The 13,279-nt window shown below is 31.9% G+C and overlaps 1 protein-coding gene across 1 annotated transcript; it reads left to right on the forward strand.

Annotated features, from left to right (window-relative positions):
- The first annotated feature begins 3,968 nt into the window (after positions 1-3,968).
- Positions 3,969-9,578, forward strand: LOC114182720 (caffeoylshikimate esterase-like). The gene is made up of 9 exons (XM_028069652.2): positions 3,969-4,177; positions 4,374-4,573; positions 6,036-6,065; positions 6,233-6,359; positions 6,454-6,600; positions 7,583-7,713; positions 7,796-7,933; positions 8,115-8,213; positions 9,152-9,578. Exons 1-9 carry the CDS (start codon positions 4,117-4,119, stop codon positions 9,383-9,385), a joined length of 1,167 nt encoding a protein of 388 aa, XP_027925453.2. The 5' UTR covers positions 3,969-4,116; the 3' UTR covers positions 9,386-9,578.
- Positions 9,579-13,279: the final 3,701 nt, after the last annotated feature.

The raw sequence follows: 13,279 nt of genomic DNA on the forward strand, positions 1-13,279 counted from the left end.
GCCTGCAACAAATTTTCAAGGGATTGTTCTTACAAAGCTTTTAGCGTAAGGAGAAATTTCAATAGAGTTTTGGTACTTGCAAAATAATACCTTTTCTTTTTGTTCTTCATATTCTTCTGCAAGAAGAGTCTCTATATAGACCATTTTAAACCTTTTTTTTTGTTCATTGAGTACCTTTGAACGTGCTCAAAGGTCTTCTTTCCTTTCTTTCTATTATTGTCTATTGAGCTTTGACATGAAGAAGCACTAAACACATTCCATGAAGCATTAATTACTCTTTTCTTTATGCAACTTCTTTGATAGTTGACAATACTTATCTTCTTAGGTTGCATATCTTTGTGTCAGATAAAGTTGATGGGTATTTTATCTCTAGCTCGAATTCCAAGAGACATTTGAATGAAGTTTTTGAACTTAGCACAAATCTCCTATTAATAGATAATGAAGACATTCTTTGCAGCATAAACTTAAGCTTAAGAATATTTTTCGAGTATGTCTGCTTAAAATGTTGGATTTTCATTGATCCATATTTGTTTATCAGATGGAGTGAAACTTGACCTAGTACTTTATCATCACATATTCATGATTTGATTAGCGTTAGTCAAACATAACTTCTTCACGTTGTTCAAATTTATGCTTTGTTGTAGTTAAGCACTCAATTAAAAAAAAATGTTGTTGGACTTTTGCTCTAACAAATTGATTACTTGAATTGGTTAATTGTTCAAACTTGGATTTGAATGTTTAGAAAACTATGATTAGAGGAATTATTTGGTTCTTGATTTTGTGGATGGACCTCATATATGAAATTATCAAGTAAGTAACCGGTCAAGTGAAAACACATAGCGGCTCAGGCCGCCTACTTCAAAAGAAAAGACATCATCTATTGATAACATCAAACTTAAAATATCGCAAACAAGGCTCCTGGTACCAACAAACACTAACTCAAGGCCTAGGCTTAGCCCAGGCCCATCTAGGACCCAAACAATGGCCCAACCCACAAGAAGGGCATACATAATTAATGACTCTACAAATCCACGTGGACCCCAGCAATTAAAGATACGCTTTCATTACTCCCTTGATCAGATATTTGACTTTTTGAGAGCCCTTTCGCTGACTTGATCGTCATAGTCCTATCCGCAGGTAACCCCTCAAGGGTCCAAACTGCATGCATTGGTAGATGGCATATGCAAGCCGAAGAGGAGCCAACTCGAGAGGTTGAGGATTGAGATAAGGCAACATTTGTGTTCCTAACATCTCTTATTTGTTTCCGCAGGAACGGTTCTTATCTTTCTCCTAAAATCCTTCTAACTCGAGATTAAGCTTAACAACCATGACTAACAATACAAATGGATTTGTTCATCACAAGAGAAAAGTAAATGATCACGTAATGTAGGTAAGGTGAACTAAGTCATAAATGAATCATGATACTTAGACTACTAGTAAAAAGAGTTACACCTTAACTATTACTTATAGCTTTCATCTTAGTCATGAATATTTGATTTAATAATTTGTATGAGAGTTAAAGTCTTATGTTGGAACATTAGTTATAACTATTAGTTATAGTGTTTGACCTATTGATAAGGTTTAATCCACATGTTAATTTTTTCATAATTTCATTTAAAAGTTGTCCACACCCTATTTTGATTGGGCAAATAAAATAATATTAAAAATATAATAAAATTAATTAACTTGGAAGAAAAATACAAGAAAAAGATAAAATTTTAAAATATTAAAAAGAGATGAGTTTAAAAGGAATAAAATATCTTTATCTAATAAAAATCTTTTATTATTCCATTTGATAAAAAATCAAAGTACAAAAATATTTAAGTTACTATTTTTTTAAATATGTTTTATATATATAATACTTGAAAAGAAAAAAAAAAATAATTGCACTATTTGTTTATTTGTATACATATGGTTTATAAAAAACTTTATTAGTTCATGTGAAAAGCTGATTATATGCATAAATTAAGTTTATTCATTATATAATTTAGTTTTAATTGTATAAAGTAAATATCCATCCTATGCAAAAATATGGTTATTATCTATATAAATGAAAATAACTGTATTGAACAAAACTAATTTTAGGTTTTTCTCTTAATTTATCATTTTTAATACTTTTTTTTTGCATATCATTTTTAATGTGTAGTTCTAGCATGAATTACATACATATCAATAACTAAAAGTAGTAACTTATCATAATATAACTTATTTACTGTATGTTAAAATAATTTTTTTTTATAAAGTTTAATTACACCATAGTTCATTTATTTTAAAATTTAATTACATAAACTAAACATTTATTATATTCATAAAATACTAAAATATTAGTAGACTATAACATCCAAATGTAAACCACTCTGCTTAATCTAATGATTTTTGCTATAATCTCCTGGTGAAAAAATATGCACGGACAAACACTTACATTTATATAATTTTTATAATAATAGAAAAAATATTATAATATGTTAATTAATTAAAAAATATTACTAAAATTGTCCTTGAAGTGAAAATTATTTAGTACATTAAAAAAAATCATAAATTCATTTTTTTATTAACATTTGTAATGTTAAAATTATGTTGTAAGAATGTTTATAATTTTTCCTTAAAATAAGAGGTAAAACTATAATAAAAAATATATATAAAAACATGCACTTATAAGCATTTTATTACATATAACTGTGTGAATGATATTTAAAATATTAATACGAGAAACTTTAGAAATATATATAATTTTATTTCAAGGAATATGTGGTGATTATTTTGAAGGAAATAAGTTATACAATTATTTTTTTGGAGAGAGAAAGATTTTTCAATCACTTATTCTACTAAATAAAAAATTACTTTTTATATATTAATAGGTAAAATTATGTAATTAAAAGATATATACGTAGTTATAATCTGTCTGTGTGTCTTTTTACAATGATGATCGATGATATATACATGAATACAGTTATAAAATATTTTAATTTTTATTAATTGATATGATTATATAATAAAACATATTCAATCTGACTGACTAGTTTTTCTAGATAAAAAGTTGCTAAACCAAAATAAAAATACTGGCAAAAAGAAGTAATATATATATATATATATATATATATATATATATATATATATATATATATATATATATATATATTAAAAAGCAGTCACAAACTTCGATCTTTAATATTAATTGCTGTAAATTTACAAATCTTTAATTTGTAATCTATTTTTAATCACCTCCCTTAAACATAGCTTGTAATTGATTTGTATTATTAGAGAAAAGTAATATTGACTTTAAATTAAAATAATACTATTTTCTCTCACTACTGTTTTAATATATTTTCAAGTAATTGAAGAAAATATTTTTAATTAAGAAAGTTATAAGTGCATTTTGAATGATTTTTAAACTATGGAAAGATGTTAATACATGACTATAAAATTGGTCGGTATTAATTAAAATTCATCATTTGAATCCTTTAAACCCAGGCTATGTCAAAGGTCAATTGTCACGATCTTTTCTCTCTCCTTTCAATAGAACTTTCTTCCCACCCCTCGAAACCTTATCCCAACCTTACACATTTCGTATCCAATTCGAAATTCTTATAAATGAAGAAACAACCAAAAATGATTTTATAACTTTTAGTCAAATTCTTGCTCCCACAATAAGAAAACAAATGAAAATAAAGAAGAAAAAAAAATCTACTTTTCTTCTCTTCTTTATTTTGTTCAAAGATATATTTTTTAATCTTAGTCAAATTGCACCATTCATAATAAAAGCCTATTTAATTGGTATAGGAAAAGATCTCTTAAAACAAAGTACATAATTAAAAAGGAAACTTCCATGAAGGTGATCTATTACCAAATCCTAGTGATTGAAATTTCGTCATTTTACAATATCAGATTTACCAAAAAAAACTTCAAATTCAAGTCATCCAGTTTCGTATTAAGAAAACTGAAATCCAAAATAAATACTCTTGAAATTTTATTCACATTTTTCCATTATTTATTTACCAATTTTTAAGATTATTTGCTTATTGGGTGTTTGTTTCTTCACCACATACCTTATCTTTTTTTTCCCGAGTCAGATATTCCATACTTTGCGGATCCCATCCATGTTGTTTCCAAAAAATAATGATTAAATCCACAGTGCATCACAGACCCCCAGAGCTTTACCGGTGCCACCCTTTGAATGGTTGGCATTTGCATAAAAACTAGTAAAAGTGAAAAAAAAAAGTTATTCTTTTTCAATATTCTATTCACATTAGGAAGTGTTCTTTTTAATGTCTATATACGTATTTTTGTTAAAGGGGTGTGTCAGAGTCTGTTTCCTATGATTCTGTTTCTGGGTACATAGATCAGGTTGAATACGAGTGTTTGGGGTGGTGCAGAATTCAGAGCAAGTGTGCAGCAAAGGAAGAGGAATAATAGGAGAAAGGTGATAAGGGTGTCAAGATCAATGGGGCTACCAGGTGTTGATAGAGAATTGAAGAAGATTTTGAATGCAAACATGGACGAAGTGGGTGCCAGAAGGCGTGCACGTGAGGCCTTCAAGGATATTCAGCTTGGGATTGATCACATATTGTTTAAGGTTTGGTTTTGTTTTCTTTCTTTTGTTTTGTTTTGTTTTGATGCTGTTTGTGGAATTGATGAAATGAGTAAATCCATGCCAATTTTTGTTGTTGTTTCTAATGTGCTTGGTTTTGTCTTGTGAGTGAACTTTTTGCTATTTGATTATGGGGGGACTTGCAAAATATTTGGTTTTGCCCTTTATTGTTTCTTACTTCTCTCTCTTTCTTTAATGCTGAGGATATTAATTGGTAGACTTGAAAATTTGACTTTGAGATTTCTGGTTTGCAAGCAAATCCGTTGTAAAGAGAAAGATATTTGTTCTGACTTTAGCTTCTTTTTCGTATTGGGTATGGAGGGTTTGTTTGGTATATTCTGTTGAAGCTAATTGTAAGGTGAATTCTTCTTCAAAATAGTTTACCCTAATTTCTTAAAGCAAAAAAAGATGAGATTTTAATATATTTTCTGTTAAACTTGATTATGCGGATGAATTTTGTTTCGGATGAATGCTTGAGACTAGTTTTAAAATTTTAAATTCATTAAAATTAACTGTCACCGCCAGATTTAATAGAAAAAATGTGCTAAAGCTCAAATTGAACAAATTTAACTTACTAGTGAAATGAGACGAGTCATGAACACTTCAATTCTAGTTTGTCGTAAGGGGTAGGGGGCTTCTACTGTTGCTATTAAATGTTGCAGAATTGGAAACTCTGCTCTTAAATGCAACGGGGCCAGCCTTCAATACAACTACAATAGTATAGTGCAAGAGGAAAAATGTTAGGTGGGGACTCTTTCAAAATTCAAAGAGTTTTTAGTTTAATTATGTCATTCAATAATTTAGGGTACAAGAATGTAAATTTCTGAAGTCCTTCTTGCATAAATATAATGCTCATTTACACAATTAATCAAACGTTTAAGTGTACTGAAAGAATAATTGGAGCAATTCTTACTTAAGCACGGCGAGTGGAATCTTGAAATTTTTCTCAGTTTTTGATTAGTTGTGAGTTGTTAGCATGTACTGGTGCAAAATGGCTCCAATTTCTTGTGTAAATGTATGAACCTGACTCAATAAAAAATGTGTTACAGAGACATTTTGAAAAGACTTGTCATGAGCATGTAGGGATTCACAATAATTAAGATATAGTTCAGTGAGTTTCTTGAGTAGTTAATATTCCTTAAACATATTACTTTTTCTTTTTTTATTATAGTTTTTGGACTCTGGTATGGCGTACAAGTTCTTTCTTACTAAACTTTGAATCAGACACTACCATATGCAATTAGATCTATACATTTTCTTTTCTCCATTCTGTTTCAAACCCATCCATTTCATGACATTTTCTTGGTCTTGGCTTTTGGCATTAACCTTTTGGTGCAGGAATAATTTTTTGGGGAGTGCAGTGATTGTTTTATTTCACTTTAAATCAGTAATATTTCATTTCCTTTAAATGTTAACATCGATTCTTTTGTGCTTTCTGTCTTTGCAGACTCCATGTGATGGAGTAAAAATGGAAGAGGTTAGTGAGAAATTTAGTCTTAAACGCTTTCCTGCAATTTATGTTTCTTCTGAGTAGTTACCAAACAAAGTGATGATTGGGTAATAGAATCATCATTAGTGCCAACTATTGTCCTGTTTTCCTATTGAAGTATGATAATTGACTTAATTTTGTTTGCTATGCAACAGTCATATGAAAAGAATTCGAAAGGACTAGAAATCTTCTGCAAAAGTTGGCTTCCTGAAGCATCTACGCCAAAAGCAGCACTGTTTTACTGTCATGGTTATGGGGACACTTGCTCCTTTTTCTTTGAAGGCATGTAGCTGGGACTTAGACTTGGTAGCTATAAGTAACTAAATTCATTTATCATGAGGATTAGCAACTCAATGGTATCATGAACTTTTTGCAGGAATTGCTAGAAAACTGGCATCATCTGGATATGCAGTTTTTGCCATGGATTATCCAGGATTTGGTCTATCAGAAGGTCTTCATTGCTTTATTCCCAGTTTTGATGGACTTGTTGATGATGTTATTGAGCATTACTCTAAAATCAAAGGTACCTATACTCCCATGAACTCCCAAGTCATGAAATTCTCAGTCATCATGAAATTCTTCAATTGTTTGTTGCGTCCGGGTGGTTTGTGAGTATGCTTACTTTGTAGTTTAGTGAGAGTTAATGGATCTTGAACTACTATTTATTTTTGTATAAAGTATTTGATCCATCCCTTCTGAAATTAGTCTATACTATTAATCAATGCTCAAAATATGAAGAATATCAGAAAAAAAAAAAAACAGTAAATTAGTGAGCCGTGATTAGACATCAAAGGGTCAACGCAAAAATGTTTTTGAGTGCTTTCAAGGATATTTTTTTAAAAAACCTTGGAAGCTAAGGGGAACAACAAATTCTTTATTTGTTTATTTTGAGGTATGTGGGAGGGTGATGAGTTCCACACCTATTTAAAAATATAAATAATTGAGCTTTATGAAATGGAATTCTTCAGGCTGTAGTTTTTCATCTACTTTTTGGCATGATGAATTCTAAGCTATGAGTTGTGTTTCTGATAAAGGAAATATCTTAGCTGTTAACCCATGACTGTGATTATGTGCTCAGAAAAAGGCATTTAGCTTAGCTGGTAGTGTTTTCCTATGTTTTTCTTGACCTGGAAAATAGAACTGTGACTTTAATAACATAGAAACATTGAAACATTCTTAAAAAACTTAATGTTACATCTACTTTCCTTTTTCTTGGGAAACAAGTTAAACAATTTAATAACAAGGGATATTGTATTAGGAGAGTAAATGGTCTGTTAGTAGGGTGCTGATCAGTTAGTTTGTTGATGGTTAGTTACTGATAAGTTCTCAATAAATTGAACACCATTGTATCTCATTCATCATCTTTTAATCAATCAATATGATTCTTTGTGATTGCTTCTCTCAAACTACTCAGCACTAGCCTTTGATCTCTATCCTTCTCATCCTCTCATTACTTACATATTGATTCCGTTATGTTCATTCAAAAGATTTGGTTCATGTTGCAGAAAATCCAGAGTTCCGTTCTCTTCCCAGCTTCCTATTTGGACAGTCCATGGGTGGAGCTGTTGCATTAAAGATACACCTGAAACAGCCTAAGGCATGGGATGGTGCCATTCTTGTTGCACCTATGTGTAAGGTATTTTTCTTGAAGCACTATCATGTATGGAGTTCTGGCTATTCTTTGCTTTGATCTCCCTTTGACTAGAAAATCTGTGTAGATTGCAGATGACATGGTTCCACCAAAGTTGCTCACTAATCTCCTGATTGGTTTATCCAATGTTTTACCAAAGCATAAATTGGTTCCAAACAAGGATTTAGCAGAGGCAGCATTCAGAGATTTAAAGAAGAGGGAACAGGTTTGTGTTTTGTGATTTAGAGTTCAACAGAATGATACTTTTGCTCAGCTAATCTTAATTCAAAGATCCATCTTTCCTTCTGCGCTACTTATTGTCTCCATTTTTCTCCAATTGTTTTCATGCATTTGTTTTTGGTAATGTGTGTTAGTAAGAGATTCACAGGTTTCTAATGTCTTTGCAGACTGCTTACAATGTTATTGCTTACAAGGATAAACCACGCTTGCAGAGTGCTGTAGAATTGCTCAGAACTACTCAAGAAATAGAACGGCGATTGAAAGAAGTACGTTCTGATCTTCTGGTTTATCTGAACTAATTGGTTAGAAGAAATTTTGGTAAAATTCATAGGTTCAAAATGGTCACAATTCTTTGGTAGCAAAGGCAAGGATTCTAGTATAAGAATATGTATCATCTAAAACTAGTTCAATTCAATGGTTGAAACTGATGTCTACAAATTCTAAAACAAGAACTAGAAATCCCTTAAAACATAACAGGCTTTATCCTCCAAATTTCCAAATGTTTGAGAATCATTAGTGGGTCATGTCTCGATGATTTTGCAGAAATAGTGAATACTGATCCTTTCAAGACTACCCTTTTGCTCTGGATTCCAAAGACACCACTCTACTTCATATATTGTGCATTTGATTTGATCCTCCTCTCTTAATTATATTATGCTTACCTTGACCCAATTCACATTTAAGAAGGCAATAAATATATGTGCGTGCTTCTTACACCACACCAATGTACTTGGAATAGTTCATCTCACTAAACAAGCTAACAGTAGTTCTTTACTAATGTCATTGTATTAGTGTGGCACATACTACTATCCTCAAGCCAAAATGTCCTATAGCTAACAGCCCTTAAAATGGATTTATTTTCTCCATGGTAGTAAATCTTGGAGTTTGTATCGATTATCACTGTAGAAACTAGAAACACTATACTTTTAGAGAAATGATTACATGATTCAGGACCACTACATGATCATAGTTTCAACCATTCTTTGTGTGATACTTAATCAAAATTTTAAATTTAGGAGAAAGAATTGATAATCCATCGGTTAGATGTCACGTGTGGTTGGGACCACTGGACTCTCTAATAGTTTCTCGTGCTTTTAGTTTGATCAAGTGTTCTTTTTAGAACTGCTGTTTAAATCTGAAATTTCACTTGTTTCATCTGTAATAAAATTTATGCATCTTCACGTGTAATTGATTATGATTACAGGTTTCTCTACCATTATTCATCCTTCATGGAAAGGCTGACACTGTGACTGATCCATCAGTGAGCAAAGCCTTGTATGAGAATGCGAGCTGTTCAGATAAGAAGCTTAAGCTTTATGAAGATGCCTACCATGCTCTTCTGGAGGGTGAGCCTGATGAAGTAATAACTGAAGTTTTTAATGACATCATCTCTTGGCTTGATGAACACAGCTTGAAACATAACCAGCTTTCCTCCTAATACAGATAATTTATTTTTGCTATCTTCTGATTTAAAAGATGAGTATTTTTATTGAGATTGTTTCAAGCAGTGGAAAATAGAAAGCTGCCGTTAAAGTTGCCTATTCTTTGCAGCTTAAGTTTAGTGCTACACCATAACCTTGTTTTATGTATATAACATACAAGGTATATATGTATATTTTTTTATTTCTTTCTGTACCTTTCCCTTTTATATCTTTTAAGACTTTACGTAATAAGAAAAGAAAAAATATGGGGGGAACAAAACATTAACACCTTTGTTTGGCATGGTGCAGAAGACTAGAATAGATGTGTGACAACATGGTCCTGTCTTTTTCCTTTTAGTATTCTACATCCCTTGGTCTGTGAAGGTTTTTGTTCAAAGTTTAGGTAACTTCAGGCTAGTGTATTGAACTATTTTTTTCTAGGTCTGGGCTGCATTATATTTATAAGGAGATTTCTCTTAGACTCTCCTAAGGTAAAATTCTCAGTACTCGAAAACAAGATCTAGAAGCAAGAAACTCGGAATATTTGAAAATTGATTTTCTTGTTTAACCATTAAGCTCAACTGATAAATCCTCAATATTTTGATAATGGAACACCTTTTTTAGATAACAAAATATCTTTCCGAAATTGGCGCAAAATTTGATTCTATATTTGCATAAGTTGGTCTAGATGCGACCTATAAGTCGATTGTGAAACCGTTTAACCACTACCTTCGGTTTTAAGACAGATTATGAACAACGACGAATGGAACTTTGAATGGCCCCGTATCACAGATTATCCACTCGTTTCATCAAAACGGTATAATTGTGGTACGATTATATTCGATTATTTGTAGGGTTAAATATGTTTTTAGTCCCTCAAGTTTTAGTGAAATTTGAAATTAGTTTCTTATCGAAACTTTTAACCAATTTAGTCATTCATCTTTAGAAATGCCTGAATTTAGTCCTTTTAATCGAATTTTGTTAAGTTTATTTGAGATTTCAAACGCATTTTATGATAATATTTGAGTTAGCATTTAAACGAAAATGGGTCAAACGATATAAACAATTCAAATATTATCATGAAATGCACTTGAAACGTTAGATAATATTTGAGTTAGCATTTCAAACGTTGTATAGGTGCACAACCTTGCTATGAACCATGTTGTTTAAAAAGAGATATTGTTCAACCTTTTGGTATTCACCTTGATTATGATGAAACACAATCTATGTGCCTTGACTCAATCATGACGAAAAGCTTAACTGACATGATGTGAGTCCATTTTATATTTTTTAGGAGTACAAGGTGTTTGAGTAAATGTTGCTTGAAAAAATTTCAAGAAGATTCTCATTAGATATTAAGATAATCAAGAGGTTATCTAAATGTGAAGATGCACTTCAAATGAACTTAGAGGAAAGAAAATGATGAATTCAAATTAATGAAAGAAAGAATACAAGATAAGATAACATAAATTGTGGAAGCATAAACTGGTCAAGAATATAAATGAACTTGAAGTAAAGAACAAAAGATGAAGAGAAAGGAAATGGAAGGGGATGTGGAAGGTGACACACTACTTGGGAGATGGACCAACCCAAGATGAATGGGTGGTTGCCACCACTTGAGCAAAGGTTTAAGATAAGACCAAGGAATAGACTCACTCTCAAAGAGCGACACTTACAACCAAATTTGGCTATAATAACTCTACTTCTTCATTCAACAACTCTTTACAACTACAAACAAGGTCTTCTTAAATAGGCAAAGAGAGGGGCCTCTTGGTAATAATACAAAGCAAAAGGTCTCCCTTGCAAAATCAAAGAGTATCCTTCTAGAAGCCTAATGATGAGGGAAAGGGATGATATTCACCACTCATTAGAAAATCATAAAAATGTCCATTTTATCTCCTCCAAATGTGCATGGTGTGTCCCCCACTCCAAGATGCTCTCTTTTCCACTTCTAATAGGCTCTCCTTTTTCACTTCCAAGGGTCTTCTTAGCAAAACTAGGGGTGTGGTGATGTGATGAGAATACTTCCCTAGGCTAGGCTCCTCCTTAGTTTTTCATTTGCCTAGAAGATGGTAACCTCAGAAAGAGGAGGTGCCACAAGCAATCGTACAAAACACCAAACACAAATATGAGTTCTAGATTTTATTTAAGGCAAAACTAAACCAAGTAATATAGAGAAGGAGAAGGAACTTCCCTTCTAAACATGTTTATTTTTCCTAAGCATGTTCCTCCATCTTTGGCCAAGGTTAGGGACTTTTCATTCTCTTGCAATTGGAGAGAATTTGAACACAAATTTTTTGAGCCTTTCTTGATGGAATTTGACTTCATTTGAGGATGCAATTTCTCCTTCCTCACATGGAAGGTGACACACCACTTTGGTTTGTGGACTTAAGAGGAGAGGGAAGGCAGAATGAGGAGGAAACTGACCAACTTTCTTTGGGACTTTTTTTTTTGTGGGAAGTAACCCTTTTGTGGAAGCTTATTCTTTTTCTTTCCTTTCTTCTTTATTTTTATTTTTTACATTTTGGGTTAGTCCTCATTAACCTCTTAAGATGTTAAAGGTGCTAAGGTGACCTTTTTTCCCATGAGAGTGAAAAATATATTTATTGGTATAGCATGTAAGGTGTGTTTATCAAATTATCATGGCCTACCTAGCAAAAGATGTGGCCTCGATGGGAACAACATCACAAAGTACCTCATCCATGTACCTTCTTTTGGAGAATCTAATGATTACTTGTTTATTACCCTCTATCTTACCCTCCTTCCTTATCCATGTATGCTTGTAGGGCTTGACATGAGGAATGATACCTAAACCTATACAAAAGGAGTTGGTCAAATAATAAAAGTAATAGAAGATAAACATAAAAAGATATAAAAACAATGATAAAGAAAATAGATTGATTCCATTGCTTTCAAAATAGATTCTTCATTGGTTATCTAAGGATTATCGTTCAAATAATTATTGTTGTAGATTTACAAAATAAGACCAACAAGAAGCTAGAAACAAGGTTAAGGTCAACAACAAGAAAAAAAAAAAAAAACTCTCAAAGTGTTTGGCTAGCTCACCAAATTTAAAAGGTAGGATCCACTTAACTTTTAAACAACAATTCAAGAGTGTTCAAATCCCTAAAGGTCCAAATTCTTGAAAAATGGAAATCAAATGGAAATATGCACACCGACCATACACTCAAAGAAGTTCATGGAAAGAAAACCATAAAGACAAAACTTAAGAATTTTCAAAGACAAACAAGAAAAGCACAAAACATTTAGGCAATTCATGCAATTTTTCTTGAGATAAAATCACTTTATAACTAAGCATACATAAGCATGTTATGAAAAAAACAAAAGCTTAAAATTGCATAGCAAAACTCAGGAGTACGACACCTAGTGTTATCAAGTCGCGCTCAACGCAGTATAGACAAAAGCAAAATTCGACGTACGCGCTCAATGCTAGGATGTCTTGCCGAGCGTAGTGCAATCAGTGAAGGTGACCCTAGAAATAGGGTTGCAGTGCTCAGCATCGTAGATGTGGGGCCCAACAAAGGCACAAATAGTAGCCTCTGTCAAAACATCCGCTAAGTGTGATAGAATGCACCTAACGTTAGAACAACGTAACAACTATAATTTTTTAGAGTTTTGCACCATCTTAACCAAAGGTGGGATTATTTGGACCATTTTAAGATAGCTACACAAGAAAATATCAAGAACAAGCTGAGAAAATACCTTAAAGCAAAGCTCTAATTAGCAAATGAAGTGCGCCAATCTCATATTTTTAAGTTGTGCAAGGTTTTGCGTTAATAATGCTTAGGAAAACTCTAAAAATATTTCCACTGGACATTAAGATAACCAAGAGGTTATCTAGATGTGATGGTTCACTTCAAAGGAGCTCAAAAGAGAGAAAAGGATGGATT

Source organism: Vigna unguiculata, chromosome 4 (assembly GCF_037176805.1).
Source record: "Vigna unguiculata cultivar grain cowpea cultivar isolate G323 ecotype 2 chromosome 4, ASM3717680v1, whole genome shotgun sequence".
NCBI classification, from domain to species: Eukaryota; Viridiplantae; Streptophyta; class Magnoliopsida; order Fabales; family Fabaceae; genus Vigna; species Vigna unguiculata.